Raw genomic sequence first — 18,929 nt, forward strand, 5'->3', positions numbered from 1 at the left:
TAATGTTTACTTTGGTTAAATTATACTAAGATAAACAGACAGACAAGTAAATACATACTGTAGATATACACATTTAAGGATACAGTGATATGTATACAAAGAAATGCATATATTACATGGTTACTTTCATTGTACAATATAATGGCAGAGTATTATATGGTATGTTTTGTATACAAGCATTCCAGTAACGAAAATACAAAACACAGAGCACAGCTCAGTGACATGTGAGCCAAGAGGCGAGATTAAATATTGACACAACCATTGTGCTCGTATAATGAGTCATAAGAACGCTGTCCTCGCTTTTCCCTCCACTATTGCACCAATGACATAGTGTGCGTGCCAATGTGCGATGGTGCGCCCTTACAAGATGTACGAACATCGCTTGGGTGCTACGATGCTGTCTGGCGCTCTTCTGCTCCTCTGCTTCTCCATGAGCAACACCTTGTCCGCGTCAACATCCTTGTGCCAAAATTGCAACTGTCACGCCATGCGCGTGCGTTGCGAATCAAAGGGCATTAAGAGGCTGCATCAGTTTAACGTTGGTCTCCAAGATGGCTACCGCGTGTTCCTGCAGCGCAACGATATTTCGGCGCTCAACCTGAAAGATCTGGACGGGTTCAGGGGTGCGTCTCTGCTCAACTTGGCACAAAATGACTTGCAGAATGTGGAGGATGGGGCATTCCGGGAACTCGCTTTGCTGAAGAAGCTCCACTTGAACAACAATCTTTTGAGTGTCATCACAGATGGTACTTTTCATGGACTCTACAGCTTGGAATATCTACAACTGAACCAAAACAGGCTATGGAGTATTAGCTCAAATGCTTTCAGTTCCATCACCAAACTCAATGTGCTGCATCTGGAGGACAACCAGCTCTCTTCCTTGCCATCTGGAGTCTTTGGATCTCTGCCTTTGAATACTTTAGATTTGAGTAGAAACAACTTTGTGATCCCACAACTGCATGGTCTACTCAGACATCTGGATCTTCGGGTGGCGGAGGTGAAGCTCGACGAAAACCCCTGGGATTGTTCATGCCAGGCGTTGCCTACAAAGCGTTGGCTGGACAATTTGCCATATGCTCCTAGGCACAAACTGAGTCTCGTGTGCATCTCTCCTGAAAGTCTGAGACAAAGTAAGTTACAGGACATCCCAGCTAAAACGTTGTGCGCCTCGCGTAACCCAGCAGGAATCCGAGTGAAAACATCAACGTTGTTACCAACACAGGAACTGCGCCTTATAGATGACAAAAAACATAATCCAGATATTTGCCCGAGTAGATGCGTTTGCCATGTGGACATGGATAAACAAATCGATGTGTGGTGTCAGAATGAAGATATCAGAGAGATAACATCACACATTCCCAGATCCTCTGCCTTCAAGGAACTGAACCTGGCGAAGAATCGCATCCAGTCTGTAAACAAAGGTGATTTCGCAGGTTTGGAAAACCTGCAGTTCCTCAATCTAGCTGAAAACAGAATCTTCCTTATCCAAGATGGATCTTTTGGCACATTGCGTAAGTTACACTACCTGAACCTCAATGGAAATTACCTCAATAGTCTTTCACCACTAATGTTTCAAGGTCTGCAGAGTCTTCGCCACCTTTACATTGAGGGGAACGGTTTGGACCGGATTGAACCTGGCTCTTTCTCAAGCATGTCCTCTCTGCAAGTGCTAAATCTTGCTCGTAACCTGCTGCACACCTTGCCTGCAGGAGCTTTGCAAGGTACTGCGGAGCTTCAACGTCTTAACCTGGCTGGAAACCGTCTTTCAAATCTTCCCTTGGAGGTTCTGGCATCAGTGTCTCATACTATAAAAAATCTGCAGTTGCAGAAGAATACATGGCAATGTGACTGCGGGAGTGCGGATATGCTTGCCAAGCTTCAAGCGCGAGTCCATGCTGGCCTGTTGCTGGACAATGCCACCTGCACCTCACCTTCTGACCTCATTGGTAAATCTCTGCTCTTGGTGAGAATGAAAGATGCCGAGTGCATTAAGGGTCGATCCCTCGACAATACTGAACCTTCAGATGATGATGATACATCTGTGACGATGGCGGTTTTTATTACGTGCCTCCTTGGGTCTGTCTTCGTTACTGGAATACTTGTCATCACCACTGTATGCCTCATGTTTAGGAAATGTGGCAAACGCAACCAACGGAAAAATGGAGGTCCTAGTAAGAAAAACACTGATAAGTCAGCTGCTCAGCTCATGCAGCAACACAACGCCAAAGGTAACTCGGACAGGGCAAACCCTTCTTCCCAACTCAACGGTCAAATCAGCGTCAACCCTATTTACAAACCCCTCGTTGGAAAATGCCTGGATAATATGGATGACGAGTTTCCATCTCAAACAGGGCGCATGTACCCAAGTCTGAGGAAAAGCCAGCACGCAGCACAAACATTGCCATCAAACTGCAAGTTGCCAATGCAAGAGCCACCGACAGGGATCATCTTCACAGACAACGGCCTGCGCTACAAGAACGCTGTGTGAGGATCCAACTTGTTTCTTTCCACCTGGAAAATTCTTTCAACATACTTATGTGGTCAGAGCATCTTTTCCTCTTATTGAGCTCCCTTTTTCATCTACTCTACGCACGACGACATCAACGCACGTCCATGCTCTTGACGGAGCATGGGGGCACTCACGACACTATTATATGATGTAACTAGGAAGAGTACCCATCCCAAGTGACAGGAAACGCTAGAAAAAGTATCCCCCTCCTCTCCCTCTCTCTCTTCCCTTCCCCGTGAACGTTTCTGTGGCTGCAGAAACCCAGATCATGGACAGATCACCGCTCAATTGCAGCCTGCAGAAATTTCCGATGAGTATACAAAGGAATCGAACCCACACCAGTGAGGGCAATGCCACAAGGTTTTAAACACTCAAACGATTGATCTACACACTCTACCAACACCCATCTCCAAGTTTTCGTTCTTTCTCAAAAATTTACTTTCCAACTTCCCTTCTCCCAACTTGTTTTCCCCCCACATCACATCACACCATTTTCAAAATTATTAAAATAAATTATCTCACTTATTGTTTGACTCGTATCATTATATTCTGATCCAAAAGTATATAAATTATGTTTTGTCTTCTGCCTTGACTTTCCACATTAGTGGATTTTTGCCACAAACTTATATAACAGTCTGCATGTCATTAAGCACTTTTAAAAGAATTAATTACTATCAACATGTGTCTATTTTCACATTTATTGCAATATTGTGGTTTTGTTGTCTCTTTTGCATATCGATTTTAACATTATAATCAATCGTGAAATAAATGCTTTACGCTCAGCAACGTCTTCGAATGATCATTTAATCTTTTATAAAATGTACATGATGCAACGTTTAGGGTTTGTTGTTTATTATATGATGTAACTAGGAAGAGTACCCATCCCAAGTGACAGGAAAAGCTAGAAAGGGTATCCCCCTCCTCTCCCTCTCTCTCTTCCCTTCTCCACCTCCCCCCTTTCTCCACTTCCCTGTCTCTCCCCCACTTCTTCCTCTCTCCACCGCTCCCCTGTCTGAAATGTTTATCCTGGGTGGTTTGCCATTGCCTTCCCAGCAGTAGTTCGGGTAGGAATTTGTAATTTGTTCAGGGTGCCGGTGATAGCTCGCCCACTCTCCGTGAAGGATACCATGGGGATCTTTAACGTCCACCAACTAATGTCGGAAGATGGGAAGCACAGTTTGACGTCCCTCAAAGAGATGGCACATATTGATGACTTACCAGTCTGTGAAACACCAGGACGATCGTTTATAGCTAGGTTGGGATTCAAACCCAAGCTCGATAACTTAGAGGAGAGTGTGGTACCTCAGAGGTCATCCTGTCAGCCGAGGACGTCCATTAACGCACTGTTAATAATCAAATTTCTTCAACTATGTTGTACCGGTATGTATTACTATACGTTAAAAATGTACAATAAAAGTAGAATCTGAATCCAAAAAGATCGTGACCGATGTCCCTGGACAATGTAAAATATAATCAGGTGTACAATAATTACCTGTAAAAGAGTGAAAAAAATGAACATCATATCATAAAAATCGCTTTTTCCTAATTCTTTCCCAATTTTCGACATAATTTTATTTAAGCCATGAGTTCCGATCGTGAAATATGGAATCAGATTTTGAATATCAGCTTTTGATGTCCATACAATACATTATTCCATCTTGCCAGGAGCCAATCACTGCACCTAGCCTCACGACAGCCAATCAGCGTAACCGCGAATGGACCAACGGACACCAACGGATACACTGCATTCCATGAAAATAGAACGAGTCGCACAATAGAACATCGTGTAATGTGTTTTCAACAGTCATAAGCCAGGTGAGGGCTCATCTTGCATTGGGTAATTACCAAACTGAGACACCAAATTTAATTAGATGGTCAGAGGCCAGACCGAATAAACTCCAAAACTCAGCATCTTACAGCCTTTGAAGTGCATGGGCTGGCAGGATGACATAGATGTACAGGTACGCACACTCGGCTCTAAGCTGTCTAGTCTGGGTTTGAATCCTGAACCAGCTACAACCTATCATCCTGATGTTTATCAGGCAGTGTGATTCATCAATGTGTGTGCCGTCCCTCGGATGGACGTTAAACTGGGCCTCCCGTCTGCTGGTATTAGTTGGCGGGCGTTAAAGATCCCACGATGTCCTTCGCTAGGAGTAGGCGAGCTATTGCCGTCACCATGAACAAATTCCAAAGTCCTGCCATAACTACTGCTGTGAAGGCAATGGCAAAATAGAAATGGCAAAATAAATCGCCGCTGATGCAGTGCCCATGTTACCAGTAAGCTAGTACTCATTTTGCCAATTTTGGCCAATTGTGTAGGTATCCTAAGTGCACTTATTCACGTTGGGTTATGGTTAGGTGCACCAAGCCCATTTTTTGTTGTTGTTTACCTCCTCTTCCCTTTATAATTGGGGTGAGTTAGGGTTATGGTTAGGTGCACCAAGCCCATTTTTTGTTGTTGTTTACCTCCTCTTCCCTTTATAAGGGGGGTGAGTTAGGGTTAGGGTTAGGTGCACCAAGCCCATTTTTTGTTATTGTTTACCTCCTCTTCCCTTTATAATTGGGGTGAGTTAGGGTTAGGGTTATGGTTAGGTGCACCAAGCCCATTTTTTGTTGTTGTTTACCTCCTCTTCCCTTTATAAGGGGGGTGAGTTAGGGTTAGGGTTAGGTGCACCAAGCCCATTTTTTGTTGTTGTTTACCTCCTCTTCCCTTTATAATTGGAGTGAGTTAGGGTTAGGGTTAGGGTTAGGTGCACCAAGCCCATTTTTTGTTGTTGTTTACCTCCTCTTCCCTTTATAAGGGGGGTGAGTTAGGGTTATGGTTAGGTGCATCAAGCCCATTTTTTGTTGTTGTTTACCTCCTCTTCCCTTTATAAGGGGGGTGAGTTAGGGTTATGGTTAGGTGCACCAAGCCCATTTTTTGTTGTTGTTTACCTCCTCTTCCCTTTATAAGGGGGGTGAGTTAGGGTTATGGTTAGGTGCACCAAGCCCATTTTTTGTTGTTGTTTACCTCCTCTTCCCTTTATAAGGGGGGTGAGTTAGGGTTAGGGTTAGGTGCACCAAGCCCATTTTTTGTTGTTGTTTACCTCCTCTTCCCTTTATAAGGGGGGTGAGTTAGGGTTATGGTTAGGTGCACCAAGCCCATTTTTTGTTGTTGTTTACCTCCTCTTCCCTTTATAAGGGGGGTGAGTTAGGGTTATAGTTAGGTGCACCAAGCCCATTTTTTGTTGTTGTTTACCTCCTCTTCCCTTTATAAGGGGGGTGAGTTAGGGTTATGGTTAGGTGCACCAAGCCCATTTTTTGTTGTTGTTTACCTCCTCTTCCCTTTATAAGGGGGGTGAGTTAGGGTTAGGGTTAGGTGCACCAAGCCCATTTTTTGTTGTTGTTTACCTCCTCTTCCCTTTATAAGGGGGGTGAGTTAGGGTTATGGTTAGGTGCACCAAGCCCATTTTTTGTTGTTGTTTACCTCCTCTTCCCTTTATAAGGGGGGTGAGTTAGGGTTATGGTTAGGTGCACCAAGCCCATTTTTTATTGTTGTTTACCTCCTCTTCCCTTTATAATTGGGGTGAGTTAGGGTTAGGGTTATGGTTAGGGTTAGGTGCACCAAGCCCATTTTTTGTTGTTGTTTACCTCCTCTTCCCTTTATAAGGGGGGTGAGTTAGGGTTATGGTTAGGTGCACCAAGCCCATTTTTTGTTGTTGTTTACCTCCTCTTCCCTTTATAAGGGGGGTGAGTTAGGGTTAGGGTTAGGTGCACCAAGCCCATTTTTTGTTATTGTTTACCTCCTCTTCCCTTTATAATTGGGGTGAGTTAGGGTTAGGGTTATGGTTAGGTGCACCAAGCCCATTTTTTGTTGTTGTTTACCTCCTCTTCCCTTTATAAGGGGGGTGAGTTAGGGTTAGGGTTAGGGTTAGGTGCACCAAGCCCATTTTTTGTTGTTGTTTACCTCCTCTTCCCTTTATAATTGGAGTGAGTTAGGGTTAGGGTTAGGGTTAGGTGCACCAAGCCCATTTTTTGTTGTTGTTTACCTCCTCTTCCCTTTATAAGGGGGGTGAGTTAGGGTTATGGTTAGGTGCACCAAGCCCATTTTTTGTTGTTGTTTACCTCCTCTTCCCTTTATAAGGGGGGTGAGTTAGGGTTATGGTTAGGTGCATCAAGCCCATTTTTTGTTGTTGTTTACCTCCTCTTCCCTTTATAAGGGGGGTGAGTTAGGGTTATGGTTAGGTGCACCAAGCCCATTTTTTGTTGTTGTTTACCTCCTCTTCCCTTTATAAGGGGGGTGAGTTAGGGTTATGGTTAGGTGCACCAAGCCCATTTTTTGTTGTTGTTTACCTCCTCTTCCCTTTATAAGGGAGGTGAGTTAGGGTTAGGGTTAGGTGCACCAAGCCCATTTTTTGTTGTTGTTTACCTCCTCTTCCCTTTATAAGGGGGGTGAGTTAGGGTTAGGGTTAGGTGCACCAAGCCCATTTTTTGTTGTTGTTTACCTCCTCTTCCCTTTATAAGGGGGGTGAGTTAGGGTTAGGGTTAGGTGCACCAAGCCCATTTTTTGTTATTGTTTACCTCCTCTTCCCTTTATAATTGGGGTGAGTTAGGGTTAGGGTTATGGTTAGGTGCACCAAGCCCATTTTTTGTTGTTGTTTACCTCCTCTTCCCTTTATAAGGGGGGTGAGTTAGGGTTAGGGTTAGGGTTAGGTGCACCAAGCCCATTTTTTGTTGTTGTTTACCTCCTCTTCCCTTTATAATTGGAGTGAGTTAGGGTTAGGGTTAGGGTTAGGTGCACCAAGCCCATTTTTTGTTGTTGTTTACCTCCTCTTCCCTTTATAAGGGGGGTGAGTTAGGGTTATGGTTAGGTGCATCAAGCCCATTTTTTGTTGTTGTTTACCTCCTCTTCCCTTTATAAGGGGGGTGAGTTAGGGTTATGGTTAGGTGCACCAAGCCCATTTTTTGTTGTTGTTTACCTCCTCTTCCCTTTATAAGGGGGGTGAGTTAGGGTTATGGTTAGGTGCACCAAGCCCATTTTTTGTTGTTGTTTACCTCCTCTTCCCTTTATAAGGGGGGTGAGTTAGGGTTAGGGTTAGGTGCACCAAGCCCATTTTTTGTTGTTGTTTACCTCCTCTTCCCTTTATAAGGGGGGTGAGTTAGGGTTATGGTTAGGTGCACCAAGCCCATTTTTTGTTGTTGTTTACCTCCTCTTCCCTTTATAAGGGGGGTGAGTTAGGGTTATGGTTAGGTGCACCAAGCCCATTTTTTATTGTTGTTTACCTCCTCTTCCCTTTATAATTGGGGTGAGTTAGGGTTAGGGTTATGGTTAGGGTTAGGTGCACCAAGCCCATTTTTTGTTGTTGTTTACCTCCTCTTCCCTTTATAAGGGGGGTGAGTTAGGGTTATGGTTAGGTGCACCAAGCCCATTTTTTGTTGTTGTTTACCTCCTCTTCCCTTTATAAGGGGGGTGAGTTAGGGTTAGGGTTAGGTGCACCAAGCCCATTTTTTGTTGTTGTTTACCTCCTCTTCCCTTTATAAGGGGGGTGAGTTAGGGTTATGGTTAGGTGCACCAAGCCCATTTTTTATTGTTGTTTACCTCCTCTTCCCTTTATAATTGGGGTGAGTTAGGGTTAGGGTTAGGGTTAGGTGCACCAAGCCCATTTTTTGTTGTTGTTTACCTCCTCTTCCCTTTATAATTGGGGTGAGGTACCCACATTCAAACTGCCAAGCCAGACCTCGCTTCTATACCGTTGCCCACCTGGCAGAGCTAGTACCATCTTGATAGATCATGGCAAATTGTGGACAACCGAGTGAGGGTTTTATATCAGGTTGTGACATTGCAGATAATATCAAACATCCTGGTACAAGGTAATAAAGAGGCATGCCTGCAACAGTGCAACATTGAGAAAGTGAATGTAAGTGCCATCGACGATCGTTGCATATCATTGAAGATCTTGCTGAAAAACTCTATAGTAGAATTGGGACTTTTAAAACAAAACTGGACTCTCATTTGATTTTCCTTAAACATTGTCAAAGAGTAACTTTCATTAGAATCGATTTTCTTAAGGCATCCTTAAATAGGAAGTGAGGTGGCTGAATGTGGGCATAAAGTCTGTGGAAAGCCAATCTCCATGGCAACGTGACATTATTCTTCCTGGTAGAATCCATTGCTGCGTAGGAAGCGCACGGTGTCCTTCTCCCCACGCTCGTAAATTTGCTCCATGACACATTGGGGTGGTGGAAGGACAGCAAGCGCTGCTCGGATTGCATTGCACACACTCACCTAAGAAAGGAAGAGAGAATCTACGGTGGTTTTCTCCGGTGATCTAAGGCTTATTGAGCAGTTTGAACTATTGAACTCGTTCCATGACAACAACGACAGCAAACCGCAATGCAGAAAATGTGATTCCAATGGGTGCCACTTGTGACAAACCTGGAAGTTTTCTCGTGAGATCCGTGCGTAGATCGCTCGGAGGTCTGCTTCACGTGGGCTCACGTCATGGTCGCCACTAAATGGAGAGATCGTGATTGTGCGCCCCCCAGGAAGTAATGGCAAGTTATTACTCAAACCCCCATCCAGCCACAACTGCAAGACACATCACAACAACATTGCAAAAACCTGAAGTTAACTTGGTTAATTTGAGGGAACAATTTTTGATTGCATATGAAACCAGAGAGATCATAGAACACGTTACCCCACACAGTGTTCAGGTTTTTCCTTCAATCTAAATAAAATAATGATTTTAAAGATCGTTAAAAAAAATTCCGGAAGTTTAGTGTGATTGAAGCAGACTCATACATCACCCTTATACACCACATTATTTAACCTGTTCAAGTACTGCAAAACAGTAGGGTTTCGAAAATGTATATAAGGTGATGTGTGTCTCCAGTGTTTCTTTTTTTTTTGTATACAAGATCGAGGCTCGTGAAAGAGCTAACATTAATCACACAAAAAGTCAAACCGACACACAAAACACAAAAAATAAGGGGAGCGGCAGACAAGATGGGGAGAGAGGGGGAAGGACACAAACACAACATTTGAGAGCAGGGACATCGGGAGAAATGTGGGAGGGGGAGGGCTTTGGGGGAGGTGGGAGAGGTATAAAACATATGAACACTGCAAGGACTTCCAGGAAAGAAGTTGGAATTTCAAAAAAAAAGTGTATCTGGGGTGAATTAGCGGGGGTAGAAAAGATCAAGGTTTTGGATGGGGGAAGATAAGAGATGGTGGTGAACAGCTGTTTTAAAGACCTGGAGGGAGGGGTGGGATTGAAGGGAGTGGGGGAGTTTGTTCCAGAAGTGGGAGAAAAGGGGAATGAAAGAGTGAAGGTGAGCAGAGAGTCTTGATTTTGGCAGTTTAACCATAAGAGGGTTGCAGGCAGATCTTGTGTGACCTGAAGGAATATTGGGGGGACAGAGCACAGAGAGAGCTGGGGGAGCAAGGCCGGAGAGGAGTCGGTAGAAGACGGTAGGAGTCGGTGTTCAAGTATATAATTCAATTAAAATAAAATAAAGATTGTAAAAGTCGTATAAATTAATTAATTCTGGAATATGATGATGTCGAATATCCTTGGTTAATGATGGCATTGCCTTTCTATGACTCGTACACATGGGTAAGTGTGTGGTATAGACGGCGGGTTGCCACTCCTCTCCGTCTCTCTGCTGACCGTTGGGGAATTCACCCTCTTCCGCCCGTGCTGTTGGAGTGGACTGGACTTTCATCCACCAGATGTGCAGAGCCATCTGCCATTTAAACCGCATGGCTGCGGACCGTTACCCTGGTAAGGGGGGCTGACAGGTACTGCACCTCGCCCACAGGTGACCTGGGGTTATGCAAGGCAGAGGCATCCAACTCCCTGAGGTATCAGAAGACACCCGCATACCGTAATTCTGGAATATACTGCTGTTTTACCATTGTTTATACAGTGTCGGTTACACCACCCTATCAAACATATTACTTTAGTTATTCATGCCTATTGTTTGTGTCCTCTACGATGTCCTTAAAAACAGTAAGTTTCCTGTTTGGAATGATTTTCAATTTTGTTTGACTGCCGAGCAGACAAACATAGTAAAATAAAATCGCGCCCGTGTCCGAAGGAAGCGGTTCAGTTTGGCATTTTAATATGAAATAGGCAAAGCCTACAAAGGAACAAACCCCTTTAGAAACCTTTAGAATTACACTTTAGAATCCTTTAGAATTACCCTTTAAAATACATTAGAATTACCATTGAGAACCCTTCAGAATTACCCTTTAGAACCTTCTGGAATTACACTTTGAACCCTTTCGAATTAAACACTGTTGGTTAGAGAGTTTCTTCTTCTTCATTTTTGATGGATGGATGGAAGGACATAGCCACCGCCAAGTAGAATTACCTTGCTTCTGAATGGCAAATCCTCCCGCATCAGATCATGAAATGTCCGGTCCAGTGCCTCAAGCATTTTGTGATACACTATAGGTGCTTCGCTTCATCCCACAAAATGAGAACTGCCTGGTGGATAAGTGTGTCGAGCTCAGTTGAGCTAAAGCTATCATTTTTATCCAAATTGCTCATCCTTTTAATTGGGAGGTGTATTGGCAACAGGGCGTGGCCTCGATTTATTAAACAAATTGTTCATCCCTTTATTTGGGTGGTGTATTGGCAACTGACCGCTGCCTCAAATTCTCCCAAAAATATGAAATAAAATAACCTGGGTTTTGCATATGAAGCAATAATATGCCCACAGCTTATACAACAAACAACAACATGCATTTTAAGGCCATTTTCCCTGCTAGAGCAGGGGTTAGCCTTGCGGTCCCCATATATAATACATTAAAGCGCGGCGTTACGCGTGCTGCTTGCGAGCAAGGAGGAAGCGGACAAGCGGTAACTTATAAGCGTCTTTATTTCAGGAGCTCACTGTAACACTGGCCCGCCCCGGGCTGGGCGCCCGGTGTATATCATGAGGCCACGCCTACCCCTCGGGCGTGGCCACCGCCCACTTGGTGCGCGGAATGATGTCACCACGCCAGTGGGCTTTTGTGTCCGCCACACGCGCCCCCCCAGAATTCCCGCGCACCTGGAGGGCCAGTTTGCGGGGCAGACGAATGACCCGGCCGAAGCGCCCCCTAGCGATCGGCGGCGTCCGGGGTGCAGGGATGCCAGGTGGGATGCCCCTGGCTGCCCCTGGGATGGGTGCAGGACCGGGGGGCGGCGTGGCGGCGGGGCTGGGCGGTGCCGGGGGTCCGCCCGCAGGAGGGCGGCCCCGACGTGGGGGTCGGGCCACTGGCGGTGGATGGTCCACATCGAGGTGGGCCGGCTTGAGGCGGTCTACCGAAACGCGGTCAGGAGTACCGCCGATGTCCAGGGTGAAGTGCTTCGCCCCGGTCTCCAGCACGCGGAAAGGCCCGTCGTACGGGGGCCGCAGTGGTGTCCGATGGGCATCGTGGCGGACGAAGACGTACTCCGCCGTGCGAAGCTCCGGGGCGACGTGCGTCGGTGGGTGCCCGTGGCATGCCGTTGGCACCGGGGCGAACCTCTGGGCGGTCTCTTGCAGAGCGGAGCGCTGCTGTGCCGCGGATCATGGTGCCGTGGAGTCGGGGAGGAACTCGCCCGGCACCCGCAGCGGTTGCCCGAAGACCAACTCCGCCGCGGATGCGCGCAGGTCCTCCTTGGGCGCCGTCCGGAGGCCCAGCAGGACCCAGGGGAGCCTGTCGACCCAGCCGCCGTCGCGGAGGGTGGCCCGGAGCGCAGCCTTCAATGAGCGGTGAAATCGCTCACACAGGCCGTTAGCCTGGGGGTGGTAGGCCGTGGTTCGGTGCAGCCGGACCCCGAGCCCCTGCGCAACCGCCCCCCCAGAGCTCCGAGGTGAACTGGGGGCCGCGGTCGGATGAGATGTCTGAGGGGGCGCCGAACCGGGCGACCCAGGTGGCGATGAAAGCCTGCGCGACATCGGCCGCCGTTGTCGACGCCAAGGGCACGGCCTCCGGCCACCGGGTGGTGCGGTCCACCATGGTGAGGATGTAGGTGAAACCCCGCGAGGGGGGCAGAGGTCCCACCAGGTCCACGTGGACGTGGTCAAACCGGCGTTCCGGCACCGTGAACGGGGCCAACGGGGCCTGGGTGTGCCGGTGCACCTTGGCGCGCTGGCACGCGAGGCACGTCCTGGCCCAGCCGCGGACGGCCTTCCGGAGGCCATGCCAGACGAACTTGTCGGCGATCAGCCTTTGGGAGGCCCTCGCGCCCGGGTGGGACAGGCCGTGGATGGCGTCAAACACCTGGCGCTGCCAGCCTGCGGGCACGATGGGGCGAGGACGCCCGAGGGAGACGTCGCACAAGAGGGCCGCGCCCGCGCCGTCGAACGGCACCTCGGTGACGCGGAGGCCCGTGACGGCGGTCCGCAAGGCCTGGACGTCGGGGTCAGCGGCCTGGTCCGCTGCCATCCGGGCATAGTCGATGCCGAGGTGGACTGCGTGGGCGACGGCCCGGGAAAGGCAATCCGCCACCGGGTTGTCCTTCCCCGCGACGTGCTGGATGTCCGTCGTGTACTCGGACACGGCCGAGAGGTGACGCTGCTGCCGGGCCGACCACGGCTCGGTGACCTTGCCCATCGCGAAGATCAGCGGCTTGTGGTCGACGAAGGCAGTGAACGCACGGCCCTCGAGCAGATGGCGGAAGTGCCTGACCGCCAAGTGAAGTCCGAGCAACTCGCGGTCGAAGGTACTGTAACGGCGTTCGGGCGGGCGAAGCTGCCGGCTAAAGAACGCCAGCGGTTGCCAAGCTCCACGCACCCATTGCTCATGCACCGCGCCCACCGCGTAGTCCGAGGCATCGGTGGTGAGGGCGATCGGTGCATCGGGCGCCGGGTGCGCGAGCATGGTAGCGTTAGCCAAGGCGAGCTTCGCGCCCGTGAACGCCGTGTCCATCTGCTCGGTCCAGGTAACGTCGCCTTTGCCCGGCTTACCTCGGAGAGCTTCGTGCAGGGGGCGCAGGAGCTGGGCGATACGGGGCAGGAACCGATGGTAAAAGTTCACCATGCCCAGGAACTCCTGCAGCCCTCTGATCGTGCGGGGGCACGGAAACCCCTTCACCGCCTCCACCTTGGCCGGCAGGGGGACGGCTCCGTGCCTGGTGACACGGTGCCCCAGAAAATCGATTATGGCGGCGCCGAACCGGCACTTTGCGGGGTTCACAATCAGGCCATGCTGGCCCAGGCGTTCGAAGAGCGTGCGGAGGTGGCGTAGGTGCTCTTCGCGGGACGCGCTGGCGACGAGGATATCGTCCAGGTAGACGTAGACAAAATCCAAGTCACGCAGGACGCTGTCCATCAGTCGCTGGAACGCCTGAGCCGCATTCTTCAGACCGAAGGGCATGCGCAGGAACTCGAAGAGTCCGAATGGCGTGATGACCGCCGTCTTCGGGATGTCCTCCGGCCTGACAGGGACCTGATGGTAGCCGCATATGAGGTCCACCTTCGAGAAGAAGGACCTGCCCACCAAACGGGCGGAAAAGTCCTGAATGTGGGGGACGGGGTAGCGGTCGGGAGTCGTGGCGTCATTGAGACGGCGATAGTCCCCGCACGGTCGCCATCCCACGCCGGGCTTCGGCACGATATGCAGCGGCGACGCCCAAGCGCTCTCTGAGCGCCGAACGATGCCGAGTCGCTCCAGGGTAGCGAACCCCGCTTTTGCCACCGCCAGCTTCGTCGGCTCTAGGCGGCGTGCCCGGGCGTAGACCGGTGGCCCGACGGTGGGGATGTGATGGGCCACCCCGTGCTTGACGGCCCCCGCCGAGAAGGTGGGCCGCATGAGGGCCGGGAAGCCGGCGAGGAGGCGGGTGAATGCGTCCGCTGCCGGAAGCGTACAGACCAACGTGGCCGGAACCGAACCGTTCGGCAAGCCGCTTGGCAAGCTGGTTGAGCTGGGCAACGCACAAGCGAGCGAGCTGAACGTCTCGGCCTGGACAAGACGTCTGCGCTTGACGTCGACCAGGAGCCCATTAGCGCACAGGAAGTCCGCGCCAAGCAGTGCCATGGGCACGTCGGCGGTGACGAACGTCCATCGGAAAACCTGCCCTCCAAACCGCAGAGAGGCAGCGTTTTCCGTACGTACGGATGGGCGTCCCGTTCGCGGCAAGCAGCGCGGGGCCCCCACCCGCGGCGTGCTTGTCTGACGTGCCGGCGGGAATGACACTCACCTGCGCTCCCGTGTCGCACAGGTAACGGCGCCCGGAGAAGGTGTCCGTTATGAACAGCAGGCTGCTCGAACGGCCGGCGCTCATCGCCACTATTGAGCGCCGGCCCGGGCGTTTCCCGACCTGTTGAAGGAGCATGGCGGATGACACTGCCGAGCTTCGTGGCCGAACTTGGCGTGGAACCAGCACCAGGTGGTGGAGCTGGAGGAGCGCGGCTGGCTCCGCCAGGCCGGTGGAGTTGGCGGGTTTCCCCGCGGTGGCGGTTTTCGCCGCGGCGGTGGGCGGGGCGTGGCGGCGTTCACGAGGTGCATATCAGCATGCTGCGTATGCTGTAGAAGCTGATGCTGTGGAACAGCAGCATCAGCAGCATCAGCAGCATCAGCCTCGAGGGCCGTGACGGCCACGCCGACTCTCGCCCGCGTGTCCGAAGCGGCGAAGTACCTGTCCGCCTCGGCTGCCAATGCTCGGGGTTCCGTTAGCCCGGTCCCGGCCAACGCGAGGCGAACCTGCGCTGGAAGTTGGTGACGGAAAAGCGCCCGGAATAGAGAACCGGGGGCTTCGTCGCCCAACAGTGACAGCATATGGTCCATTCGGACCGACGGGCGCGTGTCACCGAGCTCGGGGAGATCCAGGAGGCGGTCGGCCCGTGCGTCGTCCGTGAGGCCGAACGTGGCTAGGAGTAGCCGCTTGAGTGCCTCGTACTTGTGGCCGTCCGGTGGGTGGCGAAGGACGGACACAACTCGAGCGGCCGTGCCGGGCCCGAGGGAGGCGACGACGTGGCAATAGCGCGTGTCATCGCCGGTGAGGCGCCGAAGCTGAAATTGGGCTTCGGCCTGGACGAACCAGACTTCGGCCTGAGCCTCCCAAAATTCGGGAAGTTTGACGAAGTTGGCCATGGCAATGGCGTCGCGTGTGGAAGGATCGCTCCGGCAGATCCAACGTCGAAGGGGTCACCAGTAAAGCGCGGCGTTACGCGCGCTGCTTGCGAGCAAGGAGGAAGCGGACAAGCGGTAACTTATAAGCGTCTTTATTTCAGGAGCTCACTGTAACACTGGCCCGCCCCGGGCTGGGCGCCCGGTGTATATCATGAGGCCACGCCTACCCCTCGGGCGTGGCCACCGCCCACTTGGTGCGCGGAATGATGTCACCACGCCAGTGGGCTTTTGTGTCCGCCACAACATCGTGGTTATATAGCTCAGATAGATTGCAATTGCACTGGCCTGGAGGCTGACTCCTGAAGCCTGAGGCCTGTACGCCTAAAACCTGAGGCATGTATGCCTAAAATCTTAGGTCTTTCACCCAAACAATGGCCATGACGCTTATATTATTGGATCCAATCTTTAGATATTTGGTGATCCTTTTTTAACAGCCAGGCAGATGAGCTTCCGTAGGGGGCCAATGGCCTTCCAGTAAGGAGACGGGGTCTCCTAAAAAACACCCATCCGGTTTGGACAGGTTCGAGTAATACCAAAGACTTTATAAAAATGGTACATGCTGCTTCCTTGCTTAAAAAGGATATAATACGGACAATCCCCATCAGTTGGCATCCATGGGGAGGAGGAAATTCCTCCTGAGAAAATGCCCCGCTGAGGACGGTGAGAAAAGCGGTGCCATTGTTCTTTAAAACAGCTGTATCTTCCCCCATCCAAAACCTTGATCTTTTCTACCCTTGTTAATTCACCCCAGATCCACTTTTTTGAAATACCGACTTTTTTCCTGGAAATCCTAGCAGTGTCCATGTGTGGTTTTTTTAACCTCTCCCACCCCCCCCCCCTTTCCCATGCCTCTTCCCCCCCCTTTCCCATGCCTCCTCACCCCAAGCCCTTTCCCTCCCACAGATCACCCGATGTCCCTGCTCTCCATCTTGTCTCCCACTCCCTTTATCACATGTTTTATGTTTTATGTGGCAGTTTTTCTTTTTGTGATTAACGCTAGCTCTTACACGAGCCTCGACCTTGTATACAGAAAAAAAAAAAAAAATCTCATGACGTTTTTTTTGATAAAATCCATTGCTTATCTTATCTGCCAACCCTGACCGTCACAATGCTTTACTGAGACTCACATTCTGCTGTTTGATGCAACAACTGCCGCTTTTGTTGGCTGCCGTCAGTAACATGCTGTTTTCCAAAAAGGAAACTAACTGGCTGTTCTGTCTGCAAACATGTTGGTCTAAAAGGTAGGTGATATATTTTGCAAGAGTACATTTTGGATCCAGTAACATGTCCCCATATAAACGCTGCCAAAAGATTAAGGTAAAGAGGATGTGGTTGTGAAACAGACGGTATTGGTTAAGTTGCCTTTTACTGAGTTCAGGTGTGCTTGTGTAGCTCGCTTACTCCATAATGTTAAACAGCACTTTCCTATCTCCATTGAGGAGCATGAAATTGAATGTATATAACAACAATAATAATAACAGCAATAATAACCATGCTAATATAAACAAACATATCACCTGATCTCTGTAGCGAACGGGCTCCAATCCAACATAGAAAGGAATAAAGCTACTGGCCTCCAATACCTGTAAAAAAAAAAATAAAGGTAGGGTAAACCAAGATGTGGATTCACTATATTAATGGGAACATCAAAAAGATAGGATTGATAAAGTACAGTCATGAAATCTAGCAAACATAGCCCAAACAACACATTATTGAAAAACATTGGTTGCTTTAAGTAACTAGAATGGCGTTAGGTAGAGCGCAATCTTCTTGCACGTGTCAGATGTCTTGGATAAAGATTTTGATTCAACCAATTGTCTGAAATACCACTTCACCAATGACGTCATTGTTATCACTGATATACCCATTGGGGAGTTGATGACATATGCCAAGTTTCAAATTTTTTCGTTTAGCGGCTTTGGAGAATTCCAAATTCTTTCCTTTCATCCAATATGGCTGCCATGCCATGTGACCTATGATGTCAGAGTTACCAATAAAATATTCTCCATGGTGAGTCCCTCCTATGTTTAAGGTTTCGCCGCAATCAGACAAGTAGTTGCAGAGAAAGCCATTTTTAAAGCGAAAATATATAGACACACACAAACACACACACACACACACACACACACACACACACACACACACACACACACACACACACACGAACATGCTACAATAATCTCGCAACATCTTCGGGGCAAGACTGATAATATGTATAAAGGCTGTTGGAAACTTGGGAAATAAGAGGTTAAATTGGAAATAAAAATAAAACAATACCGACAGTCTAACAGTGGCGAAGCTGGGCTTGTTTGATACTTTTGTTGATGAAAATAGTCTGACCTGGGTGGGGGGATACCAGATAGCAGTTAGCAAATAATATAAGTATTCATTTTTTTGATTTCAGGCATGGACAGCCGGTTGGTGAATGATTTGGGTAAAAAAACGGCGAGTGGCAAACGATGAACCAATAAATTCCACATTCCTGTGCCAGCTTCAGTCGAACGTCAGGCATTGACACCAGGTTCGTGAATGACTTGCACAAAAACCGTACCCAGTCTGAATGTTGCTATATCCAGTCAATGGCGATACTTCAAATGGGGAATCTGCGAATGTCACGGATGGAAACCATTACGTCATTTCCTCATTCTGTTTTTAACTCGATTTCTCTATATTTTCATTCCAAACAGGATCATTCATCATTCCAATCACAAATTGATACTATGGTATGAATATATCAAAATATAATGTTAAATCACGATTGTATTGAAATATCAAACCAGCGAACCATCATAATCTGTTCACTTCTGGTTTCGGGAGCAATGTCCATGTCGATCGCATTTCATAATTGTATTGAGGAATTTCTGAAACCTCCTACATACCTTACGAAACCTGCTGGGACCACAAAACGTACCATAGAAGGTTATATTTCCTGTTAGTAAAATATGCAACAGTAATGGTTTCTAAACTCTGTCCCCCTGTCATGTGACCAGATCTTCAGCTCTGATTGGTGTACATTTGTGGGGACGTACGGACAGACAAACGCTGTTCTAGATGGCATTTCCCTTCTAGATGGCATTGACCGAAGGGCTACGCCACAAAAAGGGCAATCATACAGAAAGAGAAAGATAACATGATGAAACAAATAGTTAATAACCCATTAGCCTGACTTATCGACTCACCCTTGTCCATTTGACCTACTTTGTTAGTCGGTCCCCCGCGCAGCGGGAGACGGGGTTTTACAATAACTCCTGTGTGTCTGTCCGGCCGTAACTTTTTTTTTTACCAGTTGAGCAATTGACATCAAATTTTCAACAAAGCTTTATTATGAGA

The 18,929-nt window shown here is 49.1% G+C and overlaps 2 protein-coding genes across 6 annotated transcripts in view; one reads left to right on the forward strand and one right to left on the reverse strand.

The window, feature by feature from the left end:
* The first annotated feature begins 313 nt into the window (after window positions 1-313).
* Window positions 314-3,291, forward strand: LOC137432438 (uncharacterized). The gene is made up of 2 exons (XM_068124374.2): window positions 314-2,484; window positions 2,767-3,291. Exons 1-2 carry the CDS (start codon window positions 350-352, stop codon window positions 2,852-2,854), a joined length of 2,223 nt encoding a protein of 740 aa, XP_067980475.2. The 5' UTR covers window positions 314-349; the 3' UTR covers window positions 2,855-3,291.
* An 821-nt stretch (window positions 3,292-4,112) lies between these two features.
* PNPLA4 (patatin like domain 4, phospholipase and triacylglycerol lipase) overlaps window positions 4,113-18,929 on the reverse strand; it is a 101,348-nt gene continuing 86,531 nt past the window's right edge. For all 5 annotated transcript variants that reach the window (XM_078783213.1, XM_078783215.1, XM_068124378.2 and 2 more), the window contains 4 exons: window positions 17,117-17,182; window positions 8,928-9,080; window positions 8,091-8,777; window positions 4,113-4,902 (listed from right to left, as the gene is read on the reverse strand). In XM_078783213.1, coding sequence (XP_078639339.1) covers window positions 8,640-8,777; window positions 8,928-9,080; window positions 17,117-17,182 — 357 coding nt within the window. In that variant the 3' untranslated portion in view covers window positions 4,113-4,902; window positions 8,091-8,639. The remainder of the gene's footprint in view (window positions 4,903-8,090; window positions 8,778-8,927; window positions 9,081-17,116; window positions 17,183-18,929) is intronic.

This window comes from Myxine glutinosa, chromosome 8 (assembly GCF_964187855.1).
Source record: "Myxine glutinosa chromosome 8, kmMyxGlut1.1, whole genome shotgun sequence".
NCBI lineage: Eukaryota > Metazoa > Chordata > Myxini > Myxiniformes > Myxinidae > Myxine > Myxine glutinosa.